The sequence below is a fragment of the Aquila chrysaetos genome, chromosome 16 (genome assembly GCF_900496995.4).
Source record: "Aquila chrysaetos chrysaetos chromosome 16, bAquChr1.4, whole genome shotgun sequence".
Classification (NCBI taxonomy): domain Eukaryota; kingdom Metazoa; phylum Chordata; class Aves; order Accipitriformes; family Accipitridae; genus Aquila; species Aquila chrysaetos.
The window spans coordinates 12,615,462-12,640,706 of NC_044019.1; the positions used below are offsets into that span (position 1 = coordinate 12,615,462).

The 25,245-nt window shown below is 43.5% G+C and overlaps 3 protein-coding genes across 11 annotated transcripts in view; 2 read left to right on the top strand and 1 right to left on the bottom strand.

Annotated features, from left to right (window-relative positions):
- The window catches only part of CD81 (CD81 molecule), a 44,727-nt gene extending 41,057 nt beyond the window's left edge, over positions 1–3,670 (top strand). For both annotated transcript variants that reach the window (XM_041128955.1, XM_030038153.2), the window contains one exon: positions 198–3,670. In XM_041128955.1, coding sequence (XP_040984889.1) covers positions 198–260 — 63 coding nt within the window. In that variant the 3' untranslated portion in view covers positions 261–3,670. The remainder of the gene's footprint in view (positions 1–197) is intronic.
- A 6,513-nt stretch (positions 3,671–10,183) lies between these two features.
- Positions 10,184–14,972, top strand: TSSC4 (tumor suppressing subtransferable candidate 4). Of its 8 annotated transcripts, none has more exons than XM_030038710.2 (4): positions 10,184–10,289; positions 10,731–10,879; positions 11,723–11,795; positions 12,868–14,972. In XM_030038710.2, exon 4 carries the CDS (start codon positions 12,956–12,958, stop codon positions 13,994–13,996), a length of 1,041 nt encoding a protein of 346 aa, XP_029894570.1. In that variant the 5' UTR covers positions 10,184–10,289; positions 10,731–10,879; positions 11,723–11,795; positions 12,868–12,955; the 3' UTR covers positions 13,997–14,972. The 8 variants fall into 8 exon arrangements, with proteins under 8 accessions (XP_029894570.1, XP_029894568.1, XP_029894574.1 ...); XM_030038708.2 differs by having other exon boundaries at positions 10,731–10,857; XM_030038712.2 differs by having other exon boundaries at positions 10,199–10,309; positions 10,731–10,857.
- A 2,382-nt stretch (positions 14,973–17,354) lies between these two features.
- TRPM5 (transient receptor potential cation channel subfamily M member 5) overlaps positions 17,355–25,245 on the bottom strand; it is a 52,581-nt gene continuing 44,690 nt past the window's right edge. The window contains exons 21-26 of the mRNA XM_030038701.2: positions 23,283–23,451; positions 22,439–22,617; positions 20,948–21,080; positions 19,675–19,747; positions 18,546–18,636; positions 17,355–17,471 (exon numbers count right to left, since the gene is read on the bottom strand). Coding sequence (XP_029894561.1) covers positions 17,371–17,471; positions 18,546–18,636; positions 19,675–19,747; positions 20,948–21,080; positions 22,439–22,617; positions 23,283–23,451 — 746 coding nt within the window. The 3' untranslated portion in view covers positions 17,355–17,370. The remainder of the gene's footprint in view (positions 17,472–18,545; positions 18,637–19,674; positions 19,748–20,947; positions 21,081–22,438; positions 22,618–23,282; positions 23,452–25,245) is intronic.

A 25,245-nucleotide genomic window follows, 5' to 3' on the forward strand; every position in this document is an offset into this window, starting at 1 on the left:
CTGCTGCCAGCAAGAGAGGGGAGAACATCATCTTATCTCGAATTGGCCGATTCCTAATGAAAACAGCAGCGAAGCCATAGCATCTCTGCCCTTATCTCTGGCATGAGTTTATGTGGAATGGGGGACCTTGGGACGGGGGAGGAGCTCCTGGATTGTACTGGTTGGCGCCTCACTGGTGCCCCTGTGTCTCCCGACAGATCTTCGAAATGATCCTGAGCATGGTGCTGTGCTGTGGCATAAGGAACAGCTCCGTCTACTGAGCCGTGAGAGCCAGGGAGGGGAAGGGGGGAGCAGGGCGGACGGCGCTAGAGGGGACCCCGAGTGCCACCAAGTGACCAGGAGACATTTCAACAAAAGACAAAACTATGTATATAAATACTTCCAATATTACCATACAGTACTTATCATTTTTATTTTGAAGTACTTTTTTTTTTTTTTTTTTTTTAAATAATAAAACTTTCCCATATCCTTGTGGCTGAGTTAGTTACACATCAGTTTTGTGTGATGGGGAAAGCTGCTGTAGCAGGAGATCGAGTCCTTCCTCCCCCTTCCCCACCCCCCGTAACTCAGAAATACTGTTGGTGGAAGATGTACAGAGGAGAAGGCTGCAGCCTGTTATCAGAAAACTTTGCCTTGGTTTTTACTCTCTTTTTCAACACTGACTTTTTTTATACACATAATTGGATGCTGAAGCAGAATTTAGCATTTTTCTTCATTTGTACTCACCTTTTCCTACCATCACCCCAACTCCCTGGCATTTCCAAGCTGTCTGTAGGGAAGCCTGGCTGACTGCCCGAAGCCTGGGAGAGAGGAGAGGAAACAGCTCCCGTCGCCTGGATGTGTCCTGCGGGAAACACAGGCACGTTGTTCCTCTCCGACCTGTTTGCATCGCTAGGTCAATCCTTAACAGAAGTCTTGCTTAAATTTTTTTACTCTCTGAAGAGTGGGGATGGTTTTGGCTTTTTGGTTTTGTGGGGTTTTTTTCTTGGGGCTATAACTTTATAAATTGGCTCATTTCCATTGATTCGTTACATTAAAGGGTCAGTGGCTGGGGGTGAATTTTAGTCATGGTTTTTCAAATATAACAAACTGAAAACTAAGTCACTTTTTTAACCTCCTTCAATGTTTCTTTATAGGCATACGTTTTTCAGAGAGTCTAGTTCTGTGCTAAGTTTCCACTCTTAAGCTAATGCTTGCATACAAATGATATTGGAAAAAAGAAGAAAAATTTTTAAAAAAAAAAATCCTTAACCTTAGGAATCCTGCATTTATGTATTGCAGGATGATGCTTGGGGGTTCCCAGCCATATGCATACATGTTTAAAATTTCATCTTTGCATCACTCTCTTGTTCAATGAAATTTTCCTTACTTACAGCATATTGTCGCACACTGTAACATTGCTAGGAAATTGTCATAACCTGATTTTGGAAAAAAAAAAAAAAAAGTTTATTTTTAAGACCTTCCAGTTACATCAACAGCAAGACATTAGCTTATCCAAGCAAGGGAGTTCAGGATTTTAGATCGCACCAGTTGAAACACTTTCTTGTGACCTGGTAAGCTTTGATTGCCAATTCGATGTATGTGGCTTCTGTTGTATGCCACTCTGTTACCATGTAGATAGAGGGGGAGAGTGACCCAGGAGCTATGTAATAAAATCAGAGCGTTCTAAAAAGATGATCTATATGTATAGTTCTATAGATATATATTTTTAAGCAAAGCCTTTTCCTTAGCCGTACAGGCACTTGAGCTGGAAATGATAGTATCTCTCGGCTCTTTGCCACCTTGAAGCAGGTAAGGGGAGGAGTTGAAACTAGTGATCACCTTCCCCACTTCGGGAATATTTCTGTTTCTTAAAGTATTTCACTCTCCCACTTTGTTGCAACAAATAGCTTCAGATCAGATAGGGAGGGAGACCCGCGATCATTTTAAACTAGTACCTTGTCCATTGCATGTGGCTGCCATGGCCTTTACCACTACAGGATAGGAAGTTCCTGCACTGGGGCAAACTGATCCATTCGGAGGCTTTTCCCCCCTTCCACTCCTCCGTTTCCTTTTTCTGCCTTTTAGTATATAGGGCCTTTAAAAAGTATATAGGTAAATATATATATATATATCAAATTGTGCTAGGTAAGAGGAGGAAGTGCTTCAACAGAACTTCAGATTGAGAGGTTGGACAAGAAAAGATTCAGCCTTAGAAATAGCCTTAAAGCGACACTGCCCTGAATGTCCACGTTGTGCACATCGAGAACGAGATGAGGTTTTGCAGTAGGTAACCCCCTCCCCTGCTCCCCAGCGTAGCTCCTTCCGGTCATCTACTCTGTTATGTGGCTATATGTATATGCATCAACCAAGCATGTGTGTTTACATATATGTGCATCGGGATTGTTAGCATACAGAATGGATGTGTAACTTGCTGCCTTTTTTGTTGACTGTTGATAAATGTGTATAAGTATGCCATTAAGCACTTCAATTCTGTTTTCTTTCCTTATACCGTATTTTTGACATTGTTCAGTATTCAGTTGATGCTGTGTATGTAGCTGGAGCTCTGTTTGAAGACGGACTGGATCTCAATGCAGGTCAGGTGTGTCCTTGGACATTGTAACTTTAGGGGTCTGGGCTGTCCCACGCAGGAGCAATTGGGAGAATGGTACTTTGAGAAGGAGTCTGAGAGCTGTGGGAGGAGGAAGAGCAGGACGTTTGCTCAGACCATGTGCCGCACAGGCTGCAGTTTGCTCTCTGACTCATTTCAGAGGTGGCTTGTCACTGTGGGGAGCTCCAGAGGCAGCTCCCTGGGCCACCTCCTGTCCCTGCAGCTGCTGGCGGAAAGGTGCTGCAGGAGAAGAAGAGCCAGCGGCTGGGAAGGTTGTGGGAGGGGGCAGAAGGAGTTTTGCAGGGAGAGGGTAATGCTTTCTTTAGACTTACTAGCTGGGAGTCCCCATGTTCGATGGAATGGTCATCAGCTGTAGCAGGAGGGGTCAGCCCTAGGAGATGAGGGACAGAGAGGAACCATCATGCTTAAGAACGATGAAGTAGCTGAGAAACCCTCACAGCAAAAACTACCCACTTGGGTCTCTTCTAGTCCAGCCTCCTGTGAAGCTGGACCTGAGTTAAAACAAACTAGAGGGGGAGCAGTGAAGGGCTGAGGGGACTCGCCCTGTTGCAAGCACTAGGATCCAAAAGTGACAGGGCTCTTCTGCCAGTTGGTTGGTCCCAAAGCTGGCTGAGGTGAAGGGGGAAAAAACACTAGGTAGGACCCCTGCCCTACCTCAGACCCTCTCCTGCATACCTGCGCATTCGTGTGTGCAACATGGGGCCCCGTCCTGCTCCCCTCCACGCTCCCAAAAACAAAGGATGAAATCGTGTGCTGTAAATACAAACCCCTCCCTCTCCAGGGAAGCATCCTCCTGGAGCTAGTGACAGCTGAGAAAATGGCTGTGAGCTGAGGCAGGGAGGAGGAGAGAGGCTGGTGGGGAAGAGGAGAGCCACCTGTCCAGGTCTAAGTTCAAAGACCACATCAAAAGGTCAAACAGAGCTGCTGACAGCTTAACTGAATGCTTGGGATTTTTTCATACTGTGGAGCATGCCACAAAGCAGTGTGTTTAACTTCTTTCTGCCTTTTTTTTAAAGAAATGAAACAAAAATCAATTTAATAAACATTTCTCATAGTGTGCATAGTGTGATGAACCGCTGCAGTTTTACAACCAGTTAACACCAGGATGCTTTGTGAACCAGGCTTCAACAGCATGGGTTTTTCCAGCCTCTGGGAGGGGAGCCTGCAGGCAGGCTGGGGACGCATCCAGAATGGTGCTGAGGGAAGGCAAAAAGGTTGCTTGCTGGCAGCAGTGGCTGCTGCAATCGTGCCCCCCCCCTCAAGGGAAGGGGGGCACAGCTGTGGGGGAGCTAATGTGGATTGCAAAATAGGGTGACTCTGCTGAAATTCAGGGGGGCTGCGATGGCAGTATTGTGCACACTCAAGGGGCTTCTCCTAAAGTGACCAGAAATGGCCCAAAATGCCCTCTGCTGCCATCCGGCCGGGGGCTGGTCTGATTTTTGCAGATGGTCTGGTAATGCCACCGTTGCTGCTACCGCCTGCCCCTCCGCACCATCAGGGGAAAGCCTGGCTGAGCGCGAGAGGGGAGGCCGAGTGCTGTGATCCCACAACTGCCTGCCTTTCACTGCCCTGTCTTGGACTTCTCGCTGCATTTGAAGCAGGAATGTCCCACAGCGGCCGCCAGCCATTGCCCATGCCGGTATGGAGAGGGAGGGAATGCTGGGCGAGGGAGAGCAATGTTCAGCTGCCACAAAGAAAGGCAAGCCCTGTTCCCGGTGGCTGTGCCTGTGCTACGAGATCATGCCCATCTGTTGTTCTTTCACTTGTTCACCTGAATGTTAATGGAGTCAGACATAATGACTTCTGGAAAGAAAAAAAAAAAAAGTTATATTTAAAAACAATAAAAAAAAGAAACAAAGCAAAACTCCTTGTTAGTGGATTTTTAATGATGTGTTGTCAGATCTTGTTTCTTTCCATCGTGTACAGATTTCTGCCACGTCTTCAAGGGAACAGACTTGTCTTGTTCTCGTGTTCAAGCAAAATTCGGGCTGCAGGGAATGCAGTCCTTAGCTGACCCTCTAGGTGGTTTCCCATGAATGTGATGCTCTTTGCTTCACGCCTTAAGACATTTGGATTGTGGTGCTATGTTGTTGCTCCAGATGGGATAAAATTATTCCTGCCTCTGGAGCTAGGATTAAGCTGATATGAGTCACTGTCAGACTCAGGCTGGTGTTCAGCAGGGAGAAACGATAGTGGAAACTAACTGGCAAAGCACAGTGTGTATTTGGCATCCAGGGCGTGTGCCTTGGGACCTCAGCCTGGAAGTATAGCTGGGATCTTAAACCTTCCCTGGCTAAATGCAGTCCCCTCTGTTTGCACCTCAGGCCTGAGTATTAACAGTGATGTGCTCGAAACAGATGAGTTGTACATGATACTTGAGCTGAGATGCTGGGAGAGGACTGGGCAAACCAGGCCCGTTTAACATGCTGTTAAGTGAAGACATGGGTTATTCTTGGAAAACAGCAGGCCTGCTGTGTAGAAGCATGTGAGGCCACACAGATAAACCGCTGTGAAGGGAAGGGGTGGGTGGAACACTTGCAGCCTGCTTGTTCTCATCTTGTACCGACAACCCTGGCTTACGCGTCTCTCAAACATTTTTCTCCAGAGGTCTGAAGGACTTGGAAAGTCACCGGAGACCTTACTCTGGATTTCCGATTCCTAGGAATATGGCTGTGGAATCTTTTGTGAAACAAGAATTTCACAAAATAAAAATACAAGTGTGAATTTTTCTAAGCTAGACCAAGTTGGGTTTTTTTTCTAGTGGAATTTTTTTCCTTCCCCCTCCCAAATTGTTTTTAAAAAAAACCCCAATCCTCTAGACTGTTTCTAACGAGGAGTTTTGGAGGTATTTTTTTGCTTTTGCAAGCTCTGTTTCGTAAGCCTCTTCTGGGCTGTTTGTGTTGTAAGTAGCAATGTGCCCAATTGTTTCCTACTAAGACAGCTGTGACTAACGTATAAATTGCTTATGTCCATTCCCTAATAAGAGGTTGTCTGAGCTCTAACCAAGATTTGCAGTATTCCCACAGGAGGGAAAAAACCCAGCCAGCTCTTCCATGCAAGAGCTGTTTATGGCAGAGGTTTCTGTAGAGGAAAGCACCCTCACTGCTGGATCCTGGCTGCACCCTGCCTCTGCCTGCCAGCTTTACTTGCCAGACTCGGTGATGAAGGATGTGTTAGATAGTGGCTGTGCTCACATTCCTGCTCTGAACTGCAGTTTTCTTTGCTGGGCATGGCAGCATAGCCCTTCCAGTTAGGGGAGAGGCGGGACTTTCAGCTCCAGGGCAAGCTACTGACAATAGAGGAGACTGTTCTTAAAAAAAAAAAAAAAAAAAGGTGGATATTTCAACAACTTCATTTATTGGCAGGGCCGTAGCAGGGCTAGGAAGCTGTGGCTGCTCCAGAGAGGAAGCAAGCCTGGAAATACAGCCCCCAGTGAGGGAACATCTGCCATCAGTGGGTGCTGAAGGGGAAAGGAAAACAGTCAACTACCTGACCAGCTCTTGATTAAGTGATAAAGACACTGGCTAGAAACCCCAAATCCCATACGTACCACACTGTGCAGTTGAACTAGAGGCACAGTGTAAATCTGTGTATTTTTGTCTGACCACTCCTCTCAGTTTCAGCCTGGGGAGCATCAGATTACCTTGCAAAGGGCATAACCTAAGCAGGAGGGCAGAGAAGTGCTACTCTGGTGTGAGCCCTTCAGCCAGCCTCTGGCAGCTTGTCTGACGCAGGCGGCTTGATGCTTTCACTTCAGAGCCCAGGGACCTGGAGCAAACAGAAAACATATCCCAGCCACTAAAACTGCTGCATAACTGAAACCCATGTTGTTTTCACATTTGCAGATACATTAAAGGGTACATAAACTTTGCAGCCAGGCATGCTAGTGTGGACCGCCTGGCATTTGTCACTGGGTTTAGATGACACAGCTCAAGGGCCAGTGGTTGCAAGTAAGGTTTCTAATTAGAGTTTAGTCACACCTTTTCCTTTAAAAAAAAAAAAGTGTTTCTTGGCCCTACTTTGCTAGGGCATTCCCTCATGTCAGAGCACAGCTTTGCTGAGTGCCAAAGAGGTGTTGGTGTTAGGCCAGGCGAGACGGCATGCGCAGAGTATCCTGCGAGGAAACGGGTAAGATATCTTCTGGCAAGGGTTAGTGGTGTTAAATGCAAAGCCCTGTGTTGGCTACAAAGTTGTGTTGATTAATGAAGCTCCTACAGGTCATGTTCTAACAAGAGATCTGGGGAGTTTTAGGGGTTTGTGGTTTTGGGGGTTTTTTTCTTCGTGTTAACTTCAAGGCCCTCAGCTGGTTCCAATGACCTCTTTCAGCCCTTTGCTACTGGTATAAGTATCAGGTACACTGGGGCCAATGATAGGAAAGAAAAAAAAAGAAGCAGGAATTAGAAGAAGGGTTTTTTTAGTACAAATATTCTGTAGCTAAATTGAAATGAACAGAGAGCCCCAACTGTTTTTGTTTCTTTTTAAAATTCCAAATAATTGGAGAGAGGAGTAATTTTGCACTGTATCCTGGAAACTCGCCCCACGAGGGATTTCAAGGCCATTTGTAGGCTTTTCTTCCTGCAAATGGGAGAGGGCAAGCTGAATTACATCCTTCAGCCTGTAACTGCCTTCTCCCAGCAGAGAAGGAGGGGATGGTCACTACTGTGCTTTTGCCTTTTGCCTGCAGGAAATACTCTTTTCCCTCCCTGCCTCCCCTCAGGAGCTCCAGCATCAGCTGCGTGTGGCCATACCAGACTAACTTCCGTACTCCTTCCGGATGCAGGAGATGGTGAAAATGCATCCGATCGCTCTGTCTGGCTTGCAGGATCTGGGCGGCTGCTAGGGAATCGCCTGCCACTTTCCTATAGCCGCGAGGAGAGGGTCCAGCGGTCCCTGCCAGGCGCCTAGCCCAGGCTCTGGGCGCAGAAGCAGCAGGAACCTGCCAGTGAGCAGTGGAAACAGTTACCGGATGGGGGCCAAACAACAGATTTATTTGCAAGAAAGGAGCACGAGGCGCCCAGTAACAGGGCTGAGACTGGTATGCATTTGCACGCACCGCCCCCACACGCGGGGACACAGTGGCCTCCTGCAGACACACGTGGCCATCGCGGTGAAGGAGCCAGCCCCTCGGAGCCCGCGCTCCGGATGCAGCCCGCTCACTTGGATGATGTCCCACGCTGCAGCTCAGATCCGCCTTCCAGCCCTCCACTCCTCTTCAAGCCACCTTAGTTCATGCCGGCGAGGGGAAAACGCTTTACCATCTGTTCGGCTTCAGAGTCTGACTCATTATTTTTATTTCAGCTGTCGCCAAGCAATAGCGAAAATCCCAACGCACCAGCATATCCACTGCTGCAAACTGTCTTGTCCTCAGCCACCAGAGAAAAAGTCACTCACCCCCAGTTCTTCGCAGTGTGCAATACTGCAAAAAGACAGCAAGGAGGAAAAGGGTACAGCTTCTGAAAGTGACCTTGGTCATCAACTTACACGGCATCCAGGCAAAAAAAGAGAACTTGTAGTCTCTGGAAATGGAGGAATGGGACTTGTCCCTGAAGGCACCCATGTCCGCAGGTGATGGAGACAGTGGAGGTGGTGTTGCCCTCTTCTGCCCCCCGAGCCCCTAACCTAGCATTGAACCAGGGTTCAAAACAAAAGAGCACCATTGTTTGCACCAGTCTGTAGTGTACCCTGCTTGTCTCCAGCCTTACAAAACCAGGACATGCCACCGCTTACTCCACATGCTTTTCTTGCCTGCTCCTTACTGCCCTCAGAGGCTCACTCCTGGTGTGTCCCCAACACCCTAGGCAGTGTTACACAGCACTGGTAGCTTTCACCCATGGTTTACTCTTGGCTCCCTTTGCCTGTTTACTACCCTCCTCCTATAGATTCCTGCTTGCCTACCAGAAGACTCATGTTTTCCTTTTTTCCTCCCTCCAGCTGGGAACCCATTTGAATGCCTTTGACCATACTACCATATGCGTATACACTAAAAAACCATGATCACCAAATGGGGAAACACCTCCAGAGCTGTTGTTTTAAAACTACTGCACAACTCCAGCCAGACGGAAGACATTTTGCGCTAATCTCATCATCGCTGCCAAATGTATTCCAAACACAGCCCTTGTCTCATAAATTACCAGCAGGCGAAAGTATGTATTTAAAAACTCACAATGCAAATGAAGTGGCTGCAGTTTATATTATGGGTGACTCACAGTGAGGCCCCGCTTGAAGGGATCCCGTGAATTCTCCTCGGCCGTGGCCACAGCCTTACCTCTAGCACATCCATCGGCAAAGCAACCGGAGATGCAGCAGGGTTGGGTTGCCATGGGAGGGGAAAGTAAAGTGCCACTAAAAATCAGACAAAGTGGGGCTACGTGGTAATTTCCTCTTTTGCTGCCAAACGATGGCATAGATGAGCTTTCCTTAAACTCAAGGCCTATAGCAAATCCCTCAGAGTGGGGTGATCTGAAGAGGTAAAGGCACAACCTTTAGAGGCTCAGGGCCTTTGCAGGCATTAATCTAATTTAATGATGAAGCCCCAAGGCCAGGCAAGGCAGTGAGACCGAGTCAGGGAAAGGGCGGAGGCGAGCCCTGCAAGCTGCTGGGCCACATGCTAGCACAGCAAACCTTACCTTTTCTTTTTTACTTAACATAAGCGTAAACAAGCTAAATATTGAAGCCACTTGGGAAGCGTATTTCTACTGAAAATTTAAACTTTTTGCTGAAAGGGGGGGGGGAATGAGGCATCTTTAGCCAACACCAATAAAATATTTTCAGACAGAATTCTGCTTCTTGATACATGCACATTCTTCTGGGACAGAAAATGGAAACTTTTTTTGATGGATAGCTGTTTTACACCCAAAGTGACTAAGGGTTTTCTTGTTAGAAAATAAATACATAACAGTTGGAAAAAAAAAAAAAATAGACCAAAACCCCAGACACTTCCTCTGAAGTTTTCATTGTGGCCAAACCCTGCTTTTCTGAGGAGAAAAAAGCTCTGCTTGACATGTTTTTTTTTTCCGGACTGTTTAGGGAGGCGGCGGTGCCGCGCCTGCCTCGCCGGCCCCCTCAGGGCGCGGGCAGCCCGAGGGGTGGCTGCCGAGCCCCAGCCACCGCGGCGGCGGCGCCAGCGCTGGCCAGCGGCACAGGCTCGCCGCGGCGCACGGGTGAACCCCACGCTCCGCCCTGCGCAGGCGGCAGCGCCAGCACCTCTCCGTCTCCTCACAGGCGGCAAAATGGCGGGCGAGCGGCCGGCGCGGTGCACCCTGGGAGCTGTAGTCCCTCCGTCGCCGCGGCGGCAGAGGGGAGCGCTCGGCCTCGTTTTGCGGCAGGCCCGTGATATTTTCCCCACGCCCCGGCTCGCAAAATGTCCCCCGCCGGGGGAAAGGCGGGCGACTACAACTCCCGGGACGCAAAGGAGAGAGGCGGTGCGGGGAGGGGCAGAGGCCTCCCGCTTCCCGCCCCTTCCGCGCCGCTTGGCCTGCTGGGAGCTGTAGTCTCGCCGCCGCGCGTTGCTGCCCCGCGGCGGCCGGCAGGGACTCAGTGTCCCAGCGCGCCCCGCGCGGGGGCCGTCGGCGGTGGGCGGGGGAGGGGCGGGGAAGGCGGGCGGTCGCTGTGGGGAGGCGTTGGGCCCTTGTTGTGTCGGGGCGCGGGGCCCGTCCCCCCCCTTCTCCGCCGGTTCGCGGTGTGTGCCCGGAGGTGGCGGTGGGTGGGCTGGCGGCCTCCGTGCGCGGCGCTGAGCGGGAGCGGGAGGCGGCGGGCTCCAGGCGCCCCTCTGTCGTGAGGAGAAAGGCGCGGGGGCTCGAGCGGGGACGGGCGGTGTTTGTATCCAACGGGATCCCGGCGCGGGGAAGGCAGCTGGGCCCTGGGCGGGACGGCCGAGGCCGTGGGCTCTGTCGTTTCCCCCTGCCCGCGGCGGGGTGCCGTGCCCACCGGAGGTGTGAGCCAGGGCCCGGGGGCTGCTGCCCGCTCCCTTGGTGCGGCGGCCTGTGCGAGCGCCGTCCCGAAGGACCGTGCTGCTGTTGGCACGGGGGTGCTGGCAGGCCTTGCTGCAGCGGTGTCTCTGCCATGAGAGCACACTGGTGGCCATGGTTTGGGGTGACTGGGGTCTCTGTTTTCCTCACAGGCTGCACAAAGACGCACAGGGCCCGTGTGAGTAAGACCAGGATGGAAGAGTCCAATGGGGACCTTCCCATCCAGAGAGACACCATCCTATCCAAGTTGTGCTGTGATCACGTCGCCGTAACAAACCTGTGAGTCTGGTGTGCTGTAAGGGTCAGTAAGTTTGGCTGCTTATGTTGTTAAGGCTAAAACATTGCCTTAGGAACAAAATTTTTCCTTTCTGTGTAGCTTCCCTCAGACAAGAGGTACCCTGATTCACAGCCTGTGATGAATACTTCTACTGCCATCTGAAAACAGCTCTTTTAGTCAGTGGCACACTTCAATGTCTCTCTTGGGTTGTGGTTGTTACTTTTCGTCCATTATAAAACTATGCAGAAGAATGTGTAATTTTCAGATTATTATTTCACGTTTATGGGTTACACCGAGGGCAGTGTTTTCCAAAGCAGTCATCAGATCCTTTTTGTCAAAGACAGCCAGACTTTACATGGAACACAGCAGTCAGTCTGTTGAATTCTTCAGAAGTTTCTCTATGTTTTAATACCTTGTGAAGATCTGGCCCTAACTGTGAATATGACCTTTCTTTGAAAACAGAACTCTGTGGTATCTATGGTCTTAGTACTTAGCAGCACTTGGTACTTGCAATGCATAACTATTATTTTTATATTTTCTTAGCTGCATTTAATACTGTTCATTTAGTAATGGTTTACTGCACATGCAAATTACAGTTGGGGTTTTTTTTGTTTAAAACCTCTCTTCTCTTCTACAGAGCAAGATTGGCAATGTGAATGTGGAGGCTGAGTAAATACAGTGGTGCCTGCCTTATTAGGCTGTGCGGTGTTCTTTTGCCAAAAATCCAGGAATATCGGCAGACTTTTATACCAGCATGAGTTTGTGTCAGATTTAGAACTCAGTTCTGCAGCCTTGGATGATTCAGGGGGAAGGAATTATTTTTAAAACTACATTTCCAGTATCTTGATGGAAATGTTTGTTTTCTAGGGTGGAAGTGCTGAGATCTTTGGTGGCTTTAACTGACCCTCAGGAGGGAAAGCTGACTCAGTCTCAAGAGAAAGTGAGTGACTAACAGACTTTCCATGTCTGTTTACTGCATCGTTTCAGAAGGACCTAAAATTAGGTAGTTGAGCTTATTCTAATAATATATTAGAACTGTCTCTACAATTCACATTTTTGTGAGCTGAACAGAGGTATGTGTTTGCCAACTCTTGTTTCTGATTGCCCGGCAAGTGGTAGTGTGATCATCAACCACCTCAGTTCTGCAGGGTTCCCTTCAAGCAGGTGGCAGAGTGAATCAGGTGTTCCAGCCGCTGCTGGAAGTCAGGCTTCAAATCACACTGTCTTTTTACTGAGTGAAGGGCCAGCTCTTGCAGACTCTTGGTTGCACCCTCCCCTTGTTTCCATGCACAAGCATGGCATGTGCGATTAGTTTTCTTAATCCAGTGGGATTAGTTTCTTGAGCTGGCTTGTTTTCTGATTCCAGGAATCTAATAATGACATAAGAGCTTAAACCCAAGGAAGGAGTGGACCTTGTACTTCATGTCACTTTAAAGCAGTCCTGAAACTGTAGCCCTGGTACTTTTGTGGCTTCTCTGCCACTGACCTCAAACAGGGATACTGTCCTTTATAATAGGCAGAATGTGGTGATTATTGGGATGGGAGGTAGAGTGGCTAATGCAGTAAAGGATCGTAATGGCCAAAAGAAAGTGTGAGTGATTAGGATGTGGTTTTGCGGATTTATACAGTACGATAAATGGAGGGTGTAATTTGGAGAGGTCACTGCTGTCTCTTTGAAGATGTGTAAGACAGTTATGGGGTATTCAGATTTGCTCAGAAAATTTATGCTCATCTTTTAGTAATTGGACATGCTGTAACCTTTAATGAAATTTGGTGTGCAACACTATTTTTAATTACTTCATATTCTTGTATTGAGTCTTGTGTAGGTCTTTAATTTTAATGTGCATTCATTCCTTAAGTAATGTTTTTATTTCAAGCAAAATTGCTTAGCAATCCCTGAAGTATAGCTGCCTGTTATATTGCAGTAATAATTATTTTGCACAGCACAGAATGATAGTCTCATATTTGGTTCTCATTTCATGGTTGAATTCTTATGCTCCTTTGTATTCTAGGCACTGAACTTGGTGGGCATTTGGAAAACTGTATTTGCAGCTGTTCCTGGGCCTACGTCAAAGACCCCAGTGGAGTGACAGCTCGAAGATGGGAGATCAGGATGCAGGTGAACCCTTTCTGGGAATAGTGGCTGGCGGTGCCACAGACTACGAAGGAGCTCTGCCCTCAGACACAGTGTCACTCAGCGATTCTGATTCTGATGATTTGGGGTTAGCGGATGAAGCAGAAGTTGATACAATATCTCCTGAGGAGCCATCTGCAGATGATGGGGATTACAGATCCAGGGAGACCCCCGACTCTTCAAACAGCAGTCACAGATCTCCTGTCCAGCCATTCCATCTGAGGGGCATGAGTTCTACATTCTCTCTCCGTAGCCAGAGCATTTTTGATTGCCTGGAAGAAGCAGCCAAGTCATCTGTGCCCTCGATGCCTGAAGATAATGTTGTTGATGGGAGGTTTAAGCGTCCATTGCCTCCAACCACAGTTTCAGGTAACATGGTTCCAGAAAGCCTGGGAAAGCAAGCCAAACCAGTGCAGGCTCCCAAAGCCTCTCCTGCAGTGCCTGACTATGTGGCACATCCAGAGCGCTGGACCAAATACAGCCTAGATGGAGTTTCAGAGGCTAGTGACAAGACTAACAGGGCAGTGGCCATGGAATTTCTAGAGGGTTTGAAGAAAAGAGGGGAGGAACAAAGCTCGGCTATCCAAGATAGCTACACCCCATACTTCAACCAGGACCCTTCCAGTTGTGGAGCTGGGAGGATTGTCTTCACCAAACCAGCAAAAAGGGGTGTTGATGGACTGAAAAAGAAAACATCAGCAGGGGAGGATGGTAAGAAACATATGAAAATGGATCTGAAAGGAAAATCTCTTAAGAAGACTGATGACTTGAGGGAGGAAGATAAGGTAGACCTGGGGCATTTAGACAGTGGAAGTGGGAAGGCAGCAGAGGAGGAGGAGTGCATGATGGCGGGGGACCTGAATACAGAGGGTAAGCTTAGTGCAAGGTTTAGTGGCGCAGGTGAAGAGCCGTCGGTTGAAACAGTTGGATTCCATTGGAGTAAGAAGAAGAATAGGAAAAATTTCCGGCCTAAAGTAGATGATGAAGGGGAGGAGGAAGAGTCCTGAAGGATGGAGTACATTGGAGACATCCAAGGACTTGTATTGCCTTTGGGTGTGTTTGGTTTTTTCTCTGACTTTTTTTTTTCTGGTCTGGAAACCATGTGATAGCTTTTTGTCTAACGGTTTGCGTCGTAGCCACCAAGAACATTATATATTGTTAGAAATTAAGCTACTTAAAAACTCTGCAGACTTTTTGTTCATGAATAGTTGCACCCTAGCAGGAGGCAATAAGATGTGCTTTGTTTGCTTGAGCAGCTCCCTGGGTCTTGCTCTAGAGCTGAAGTAGCCAAAGAAGAAGATGTGTTAGCTAAAAGGCTGTAAGGCTTCCTGCTAACCCCCAGTTTAGAGCTGTTCCCAAATCCTGTAGAATCCTGGAACAATGATGCTGAGCTCATTGTATAGAGATTTTTAAACAATGAAAATAAAACCAAGTCTTCCACTAGATGTGATTTCTCCTGGCCCTGTCCCAGGGAGAAAACCTTTTTTTTTTTTTTTTTTTTAAACACACTTGGTTTTTTTTAATACATCCTTCTCTCATTGCCATTGAGAGTGAAAGCACAACGGTGCCCAATCATGAATTTGGAGGGCCCAGGTGGGGGGCCAACTTTTTTTAAAGTTGGCTTAATATTTACCTTATTTAGTGTTACATGGTACATGATTTTAAAAAACATAATGTTTCCTGTGGAGAGGTACAACTCTGGATACATCCTGGTGAAGACGCGCTCAGGGTGGCTTTAGCAAAGTCTCACCACATTGAGTGTAGGTCAGAATTTGCTTTGGTTGTTAAATTGGGCAGCAGCTTTTCCTCTTACTGGTATGATATGATGTGATGATTCTTGGCCTGCATGTTTGTACGTCCTTTCCAAGTGGCGCTGCTTCCACGTTGATTCTCTGTGTGGATTTGGTGGGAATGAGGTATTTATACCAGAACTGGATACTTTTTTGTTCTTTGGGATTCAATAAACTTTCAGTTGTAGCTTGATTTCTTAATCTCTTTGAACCATGCTGATTAATGCAGCTATAGGAGTTTTAACAAATACTGTTTATTTGATTTGAGAATTGTCTTGAACATCTAGAATGTTACTCTGCGCTTACCATCTTGTAACTTCTCCCTCAAGTCTTATATTTTAGATTCTAAAATTCACATATTTAACATTTTCAATCATTTTACAATATATAGAGAATCACCTTATAGGATGAATCGCCTCATGCAATGAATCACATTGTAATGAATGTCAAATATAGTAGTTTTTCACACAGAATGTCAATAAATTTTATAAATAAGGTTGAAAGATTAAATTCTTTGAAAGGTTATATGATTTGAAACTCAAATTAGTTCAGATCAGTTTGGACTGACATTTTTTTGCCAGTATTCTAAATTAACGAGCCCCAATGTTAGTATTTATAACCATGTAGTGAAAGATTACTTTTTCAGGATTTGTGATCTTTCTTGCTAGACTGTGCTTGCTCAAACTCTGAAGGATATTTGAGGAGGTTACTTCCTCTGGGGTGGTGTCAACATCCTACAAATAATTGACTGGTAGGCCCAAATCATTTGGGTCTTTGTGTTTGAACAGATGGCATCATTTGGCAGCAGAAGCAGAAAACAATGTAAAATGAGTAATATTGCTCCATCTTTTGAAATTTACCTTTTAAAAGCAGAATCTATTTTCTCATGAGTATACAGTTTGATGCACATTAATTAATGGGTCATTGCTAAATACATCAGTTGTTCTAGTGCACATGAGTGGGATGTGACAACAATTCCAAATAGATAGATTTTGGTTTCCAGTGGATAATTAATGTGCTGATCACAATTAAAGCAGTAGCCATTTCAGAATGGAAGCTGCTTGCAAGAGGAGGGCGTGCTGGTTGTAAGATACGCATTATTTCCTAACAAAAAGTGTAGCTCAGTACAAACTTCACTGGTTTTATAACTCCTGCTTGCCTAGGGTGAAGAACAGGTAGGACAGTACCAAAATTCCGTCACTGTTAATGGGGTCACTGAGGTCTGGGGCATAGCTGAATAAACTGGACAAATGCCTGTTTTATGAAGACATCATAACAAGATTAGTATCTATTAAAAAAAGACTCATGCCGGAAAGGTATTTTTATCAGATGAGATTTTTTTTCTCCACCTCTGGCAACAGAGAAAGCTTTTGCACAACCTATGTTTATGTTGCATAGAAGCAGTGCTGTATGCATGAGGAAATTAAGTTCAGTTGAAGCTTATCGGTGTAAGAAAGACAACAACCCAATACTTCCCCCTTCTGATGCTGTTTATATTATTCCAAAGAAATTTCCCTTTAGAGGACAGTAGTAATATCCATTTTGTTGGTGTGTCTTTTCATACAAAATTCTAATAAAGCCAGCTAGCTTTTGTATGCTAAAAATGTACATGCCAGTTTAAGTAACGATAAAAATGACAAACAATGTAAATTCCTGGTTTGTAGGGAGATTCTTGCTACACATTCTTGCTTTAAAGTCTCCAAGTGATTTTTTTTTTTTTTTTTTTTTTCCTGACCTTTGAGAGAGAAAAGTAAAATGAAATCAGAAAACTGCTGAAGTGTAGATGCGGTGTTCCATGTGGTATGGTAACAGCAGCAAGCTGACAGCAGCTATGATCTGGCATTGAAACAAAAAAGCAAGCAGCAGAGGCTGGGGGTCTGACTGCAGGAGGGTCACCTGCTTTGTGTTTGGAAAGTGACTGCAAGCCACCACATGCTTGAGAACTGCATGATGAGATTCCAGTTTCTGGGATGAGTGAGGAGCCCTCTAAGGAATACCAGCAAAGGAATACCTCACAGAAGCCAGCGTGGGAAGAGAAGATGGTGAGTGCGATCATTTGAGGGTTGTAAGAACTCCAGGAACTGTATGGATTGTAATAGTTCAGTATCCCAGGCCCTTTCCTGTGGAAACTATTTCTTGATTTCCTTTCTAAGCAACTCAGAAATACGAGCTTGCTTTCTTGGCCAAGGACGTGGCTCGTTTTTTAGTGTGTAAGCGATCACCCTTCCAAAGGCAGACTCCCTTGAACAGAAAAATGTGGAAATGAGCGATGATGACGATGGATTGAGGGTGTGTATTTGGAGAACAGAAGGCAGATTATATTTAGAAAATAAGGTGGTAGAGTCGTCCTGGAAGAGAAAGTTTTCAGTGCGATTTGTGGAATGGAGTTTCCAAGCGATAGAGGAGCAGGAGGGAAGAAAGCCCAAGAAATTGAAGGAGGAAGACTAAGAAATTGTCAGTAGTGTCAAACATTGACAGTGCTCGGCATAAGGCTTTGAGAGCTGGGCCTTAGGCCTTGATGAGATTAGGATTTTAATTCTATAGTAGTTCAGTAGGACAAAAGGTTTAATCTGAAGAAATTAGAATAAAATTTAATTATCAATGTATGTGATGTCAGTCTCATACTGAACTGCACGCTCTTCTCTTTCACTTCTTCCTGGTGAAGGCACCTCTGTGTTGGCATTCCTCACACCTAATAGGATTGCAAAAGCCATGTGCTTGTTTAAAAGCCTTAGGACAAGGGGCCCATAATAGTAATTGCTTAAGGAACTTTAAAATGTTGAAAATAATCCACAATAAAAAGATACTGTAGATTCTATTACTTTGCATTTGCTCCGTAAATGATAGAAACAGGTTTTTTCCTTTATTTTTTGGCTATTTAAGTTTCTGACTTTTATGCAGTTACAGTATTACAATGTCTGGGGAACATGCTACAGGATGGGGTTTTTTACTGGAATGTTGATAATGAAGCAATTTACATATGTGTTTTACCAGCTTCTAGCAGAATTAAGTCAAGTTTGAGGTTAGTTTGAGTCTGAGTGACTTGAGGTCTAGTCATGTCATGACTGCTGAGTTTCCAGCTGCTTCTTTTTCCCATGTAGTATATATATGTTCAGTTTATGGTTTTTGGAGGGCTTTTTGTGTTACAGATAGTGGTAGGTGGATATTGAAATAGATCATTAAGAAGAATATCCAAAATCTTTATTGTGTTGGATGTCCTGTGGTGGCTGAGAAATAGTCTATTTCTGTCTCTGATGTTTTGAACTCCAAACACTGGAGCCCTGGAACACAGGACAAGATTCTTAACTGACAGAAATAGTCGCAGCTCTGAAGGCAAACAAGCTGTGCATGATTAAAACAAAATAGGGCGCTTGCTCAATTTGTATTTTTAATCATTATTGTTATCCATATTAAATGTTTTGGTAATACTTTGGTAGTACTATCTCATTGACTCAAGAAACCCCCAAGACAATCCTCTCAAGAAACCCTGTGGCAAATAGATACTTATTTACATGCTTAAAGTTGGGTGAGATCATTCTAACTCGCACTAAGCGACAGTCATTTCACCAAAGCTTTTAAATATATTTTGCAAAAGGTAATTTTTTCATTCTGAAGTATGAATATTCTGTTACTTGTTTATATTACCATTAATGTCTAGGTACCTCCTTATGAGGTTCTTTTCCAATCTTTTTTTTTTCTTGCATTTTTTTAACTAAATTGTTCAGCTGTATTAATTAGCTTTTCCATGATTGTTTTCAATACTTACATGTACAGTTTGGAGCTGGTTGGTTGCACAAGAGGTTGGTTTTGGTTAAAACCTCTGCCATTGAGGAGATAACAGCTGTACAGTAGCAAATCTACAAAATAGGTAGTGATTTCTACGTCAGCTAATTTTTGTAGTACTTTATTCATTCTTAAATTTACAAGAACAATAATCTAGGCAGCAGACTGAAGCAGCATCAGAGATACCACATTTTATTTTATTTTATTTTATTTTATTTTATTTTATTTTATTTTAAAGAAATGGTTGAACTGTCTTGGGCGAAGATTTGTATTAAATGCCTTCCTTTTTTTGTGAGTATATTGCATTATCTCAAGTTGGCACAAATTTACTAGAGCATTTCTTGTGTGTTCCTGTTGGACCTGTATATCGTGTCAACATTGTTCATTGAATAGCATGACTTTTTCCAGGAAGCCATAAAATGGATAAGAAGGGGGAGGGAAACTGCTATGGGAGTATTAAGATAAGGAACTTTCAATGAGGCCAAAATTACACTGGACAGTTCTAGGGACAAAGAAAACAATAACAGTTGTGCTACGCAGCACATGGTAATGCTGAGCATTTTCAGACTGTTTAAAAAATGTTTTTTTATATTTCAAGGGTTTGTCATTAAAAGCTTAAGATAGGGTTTTCTTCTATTATTTGTGTTTCACATTTGTGTGTTAGACACTTCCCTTTGAGATGGTGGTACCTGGTATCTAAGAAAATTAGAAAAACTGATGTCCAAGAAGATTAGTCTAGGTCAGATCAGACAGAATACAGGTATTTTCAAAGCCGGCAGTTTTAAAGAAAGAAAAGGTTGGGAGAAGGAAGAGAATGGAGGAGGGAAGATTAAGTGTTTGCTTCCAGAAGCATCCTTAAGGAAGGAAACACTTCTCAAGTAGACTAGCAAAGAGAGCAAGAAATGCTGTATTTCCCTTTCTACTAGAGGTCAGAAATGTTTGTTTACATATGTATATCACCAGAGAGAAAACGATTATGAAAGTGAAACCATAATACAGATGCATTTCTCCTTCCCTTTATCCCTAAATAGGGTCTGCCAAACCACCATTAAATGAGACAAACATGGTGAAATCCTAAAGCTGATATAAATGCCTATAAAACTATTGCTTACCTGGGCTTCCATAACTTTAAACCGCTTTTCTTGTTCTTTCAATCCACTAAAATATTTAGACAAATTATCCACCCTGTGGAAACAAAGCAGACATGCTGAGCAAAAAGGAAAGGCCTCAAGAAATCCTAAAACACAAAAACCATGTAACTTACTAGAGCCATGGCCCCTCGCTGGCAGTTCTGTGCTGCTGAGACATCCCAGAGCCCCCTAAAAGTTTTGTCCTTTTGAGGTGTTCCTGCAAGTATTTATTGAACAGAGCAGCATTTCTGGAACACTCATGCACCTGTTGCCCAGAGACTCATAAACTCACACAGATTACAGCACCCCTTCAGCTTCTGGTGAGGGTCACTTAGTCCCAGCTGCTGTGGAAATCAAGGACAGCAGAAAGGAGCCTTAGGTCCAGCTCTGTCTCTCCAGCCACTTATGTCTCACCTGTACCAAATGTAAACTGATCTTGGTGTGAGAACTGAGGCCTCAATATTTTCCATCAACTCGGGGGAGTTGAGCCACTTAAAATTTATAGGAGGTTTCATTTTTGGAAGCTGGCTTGACATTCAAATCCCTTCTTCCATGCAGTCCACAGGGGCTGTATAGACAACTTCCACATAGTGCCTCCAAATCATTGTATCGTCCGCATGCTTTCTGCATCCTTCACTTTGTGTCTCACTTAAAGGAGTAAACCTCTGAATAATAATTTAGGACTTTCTCTTTAGAATACTATACCAATTTAAGTTATGTTCCTAGTGGGGAGATATTTTAGAGAAGTATTTAAATGGAAACTCAGTTAATTAAATACAATTTTAGAGCCAATATCATTAATTTCTTGTGGAAAACTGTAGTCTCATGCCATAAAGCTGTAAATAGTTCTTATTCTGCATGTGTGGGCTGGGGATAATTCAAGATATCTTAAACTTCCATTCAAAAGTCTAATTCAAAAGTCAAGACTGTATTCCTACAGAGGATGGAAGTACATGCACTGCAGTATAGCAAAGGAACTATTCTTCCACCATTTCTTCATCAATATGATTTTCACTGAGCTTGACTGCAGATTTGGCTGGAGCTTACATGTCTGTAATTTGGTACATACTTCAAGAGTACCAAAAACTATTGTAATATTGTACCGATGCTGGCTTCTCGTATTTTTTCATGGACTGCATATTTCCTAACTGCATTCTAGTTGGACTTTCTATAAACTTTACAAGCACCTGAATATTTATGTCATTCAAAGCTGGAGACTTGCAAGGTACACTTATTGTGGGTCAGAATAACATACTTATTAGATGTGGCCTTCAGCCTTTCTTCATTGCTTTCTTTCCTTTCTTGTTCAACATTTACGAGATAATTTTCTTTTTGCACCAGCTCCCATGTTATGATTTTTTGATCTAGGCCAACTGGAAGATCTCTTTCTGTAGGCAAGAAAATTTAAGAATTATATTTTACTCCCTTTTCTCTTATACTAGTAATGGAAGGCTGCTATGCTAAAGAAAAATGAAGTCTTGCCATTGCAGGTCCTTTGCCATTGCAGCAGTGTCATGTTATGAAAATGCAGTGTAAAATAAGTATTTTCTACTTTTTTTTTTTTCTTGTGATGGAAGGCAATAGACCTTTTTGCAGTTGGATATGACTCCTGAGTTTTCTAAAGAACAGCATGGACCAATTTCTGTGGTTCCATTTAAACTCATTTACAACCTTACTGGACTTCTGACATATTTTAGCCCCAAAGTATTTAATGAGCAGATCTTTATGTTCAGGTGCACTTTGTCGTCTAAGCTTTTTTATTAGAACAATTATAAATAGGAAGGACAAACTGTGAATAAATCCCTCCACCTTGAAGTATAAAGCCTGTTGTTGTTGTCAAGTGTCCTAGCCAACAACAGACCTCAATTTCACACACATATTTTGAAGGTACCATACCAGTTTTGTGTCTTCCTAAAGATTGGTAAGGGCACACTTGCTGCATGCTCCAAACACTACTGAATCTATAACATGAGCAGTCAGGTACGTGCTTTCTTAGGGGGAAAAAAGAATTTTTGTTTGTTTGGTTTTTTTTGTTTGAAGGATCTTCAGCAGCATGCTTTGATAGCCAGAAGGAGTGTGCCTGAAAGGGAGGCTAGTCATAGCGCTCTGAATTGGTCCAGTCTGACAACAGTTCTGCTCCAAAGCCCATTATCAGTCTGCCCATGAGGAGTAAATAGGCTTATTATCAGACACTATTAAACTAGATGGACCAAGTTTGCCATCACTATAGAAAGCCCCCAGACGCCTTCTGTAATTAGCTGAACTTCATCTCCCTTTTTAATTATAACTTTTAAGGGACCACCATTTCTCTAAGCATGCTTGGTCTCTGTCCATGTCTCTGTATTGGGAAATTCCACTGATCCTAGTAGATTTTTAGACTTGGTATAAGTTTTTAGGTTTGTCTGTACTTAATAATTACTAAAATTCAGGAGCAAATGAAATAACTATTCGTTAAACCTATCCATTGTTATATCTTCAGAAACCAAATCCCTTTAACCAGTTTTATATCAACACCTTTGTTGTAATAACTGTGGTGCATAAAGAAATGCATTGTGGGAAACTGTTTATAGTAGAGGATACATTATAAGCCTTAATTATTCATTTGTACTCCCCTGGCACTCTTTGTTAAAAATAAATTGTGACTCTTGGCTTAAGGATATCTTAATTGCTCTTCTGTTTTGCCTATGCAGCATGTCCTAGGAGAGTGTCAGGGTCTCCAGTTGCTAGGTGTTTGTTAACGACTCACCCAGATGTTCTTTTTTATGTTCTGTTTTGTTGAAGATTCTTCTGAGAACCAGAGTTATGTGGTTAATAATGATAAATGGTGGTGCTAAGGCAGGCCGGCCATGATATTCAACTATCAGGTTGTAGCGCTGAATTTTCCAGAAGATGTCTGCATTGCCCTGAACAACTTGAAAAGTGTAACTGTAAGTGGGGGGAAAAAAAGTATATAACTGTTTTTACTGCAACAAGCTAAAGCTTATTATTACAAAATTTAGTGCCACCTTTACTTTAAAAAAGGAACAGCAAGCTCAGCAAGTAGTGTTAATTTAATCTAAAGTTTGTGCAAATTATTAGATATTAAAATAATTGCAGTTGGAGTCTTCAAATGTTAAAAAATACATTTTTTTTTTTTTAAAAGAAAGGTAATTCCACTTCACTCAGGCAAGATCAGGAAACATGCCACGTCAGTTCTTCAACCAAATGAATCATTATTAGCCATGTTGACAAGCATTTCCCCTATGTGCAGATTATCCACTGTTAAGTCTGCCAAGTTTACAGCTGCTTTGCACCTGCAGACTTGGGCTGCAGCACAGCCAGGGATCCAGACCCTTCTATGCATGTTTAATTGAATTTTTAGCAGTAAAAGAGGCTTCTTTTCTTCTTGTCTTTAATGTGACTAGAGTAAGGACGATGATAACTTAAGAACTATATGATCACAAAAGTCTACCTATCAATCCCCAAATAATATTCATTATTATTATTACTAGTGCATTCCAAAATGAACAGCCAACAGCAATGCAGTAAATGTGGGCATGCAGTTAAACCTTTGCAGCCTCTGTCTTGATACTTACTGAAATCGCTCTTACCTGAACATAGCAATCAAGAGATTCATAAGGAGAACATTTGTAACTAGTAGGAAGATGACTAACAGAAGTATGATGAGCCAGTTGGCATAGCTATTAGGACATGATGGCAAATTCTCCTGCATAATCTGCAGTGGATTAAATGTACAGTTCCTGGGATACATTCGTGATGCTGCAAAGGAAGATAGAGAAATAAAAGAATAGTTTTGACAAATCCTACTGCCACATGTATGTCTTAGAGTGGAGACAAAAGCTTTGTATTTTGGTGAGCAAAATCTCTGACTTTCAACAAAGAATGGCAAGAATTATAAATTGTTCTTGAGGTTTAAAGTAATATATTTCATAGGTATTTCAATGCAAATAAAAACTGAATTAATATCTCTAAACATGTCTTTTTTAAGAGGTAGTGACATGGATGGATGTGTATATTTAGTACCTTTACTGTTAAGATACAAATCAAGGACAATGATGATATTGATTACTAAAATGAGATTTAATCTTGGCTGCATATAAACAGCAGCATAATTTTGTTCTGAATATTTTACAATCATTGAAAGCTTAAACCCAATATTGTGGTAGTATTTTTGTACTGCCCTTGTTGACTACTAGCAGGACCGTAAATACAAGACTCTTTTAACCTTAAAAGGACAGTTCTTTGGCTGCTTGAGCTACTGAACTAATTCTTGCAGTTGAAAGATCATTTATGTGAACTAATATCCAATGTTTTTAATTTTGTGAAAATGTAATCATGTCGTGTACAAGAAGAGACATTGCTTTAATGTGCAAGAGGTTTGCAACCCTAGGACAATGCAGACCTCCAGAACTTGGCTGCTCATTCAGTTGCAAGATGGCTGTCACAGCTGGCTTTTTAGTAATGTTTAGCAAAGGGGGGTTGTATTGACAAGGCTGTAACTGGCTTTTTGTAATATTCAGCAAAGGGGCATTGTATTGAAAAGGCTGTATCCTTTTTAGACTAGTTTTGAGTTCCCAAAGTCAAACCAGCTTTGAGTATTTAGCAGTTGTGTTCCCCCACATACTTGTGTCTTTGCAGTCCTTGTGCTGGTATGCGTGTTAGAGGAGAAAACTCAGTAACAGCTGGGAATGGGGTTCCTTATTCTAAATTTAAACTACTTTGTAAATTCGAGCTTGGAGTTGAGATTGGTAAGAATCGTTCTACTGCATCAGACTAGAGGTCTAGCCCTGTATCCTGTCTCCAGGTATGAATTAAATCCACAAATATAGAGTAGCATAATGATATTTACTTTTTTGTTCTCCATTTTTTCACTAATAATTCTTTTCCCCACTGCCATGGATAATGCCACGATCATATTCCTTAGAGCGTGCAGTTATATCAAAGCTCACCAGAGCTGGGACTGCTTTCACCAAGTGCATTACCTTATATTTATCTACACTGAATTTCATTTGATGATTTAGCACTCATGAGAGTCCTCTGCAACTCTTAACTGTCAGCTTTAGTCTTTACTACCCAGTGATGTACTTTCATCAGCAAATTTTGTTCCCCTCATTACCTATCTGCTTTTCTGTATGTTTCATAAAGATGTTAGACAGAATAAGCCCCAGAGGGCCCCAGGACAAATTACTCCCTTCTGGAAGTTGCCCATGTAATTCATTCTTTTTTTCTGTCTTTTAACCAGTTATTTATCCAGGTGAAGACACCCTTTGGAATTTCAATGGAGAGAAACACACATTTCTAGGGAATGCTACATCTGACTTATTTCTGAATGAGATTACTCCTATTCCAGAAATATTTGTTTCTCTCCAATTACTTTAATGGAAATAAGAGTGACTGGTTGTGCTGGGCATGCTTACACCATAGGCATTTAAAGTTAAGTAAGATTAATCACACCCCTGCTCTCTTGTTTCATTCAGACTCTTTTGGCTTTTCTAAGGCATACGCTTTTTCTTATTAAGCAGAGTGAACATGAAAGAATGCTTACTGGTTTGC

Coding starts and splice junctions, on each gene's coding strand:
- TSSC4 (XM_030038710.2), top strand. CDS start 12,956: ATGGGAGATCAGGATGCAGGTGAACCCTTTCTGGGAATAGTGGCTGGC.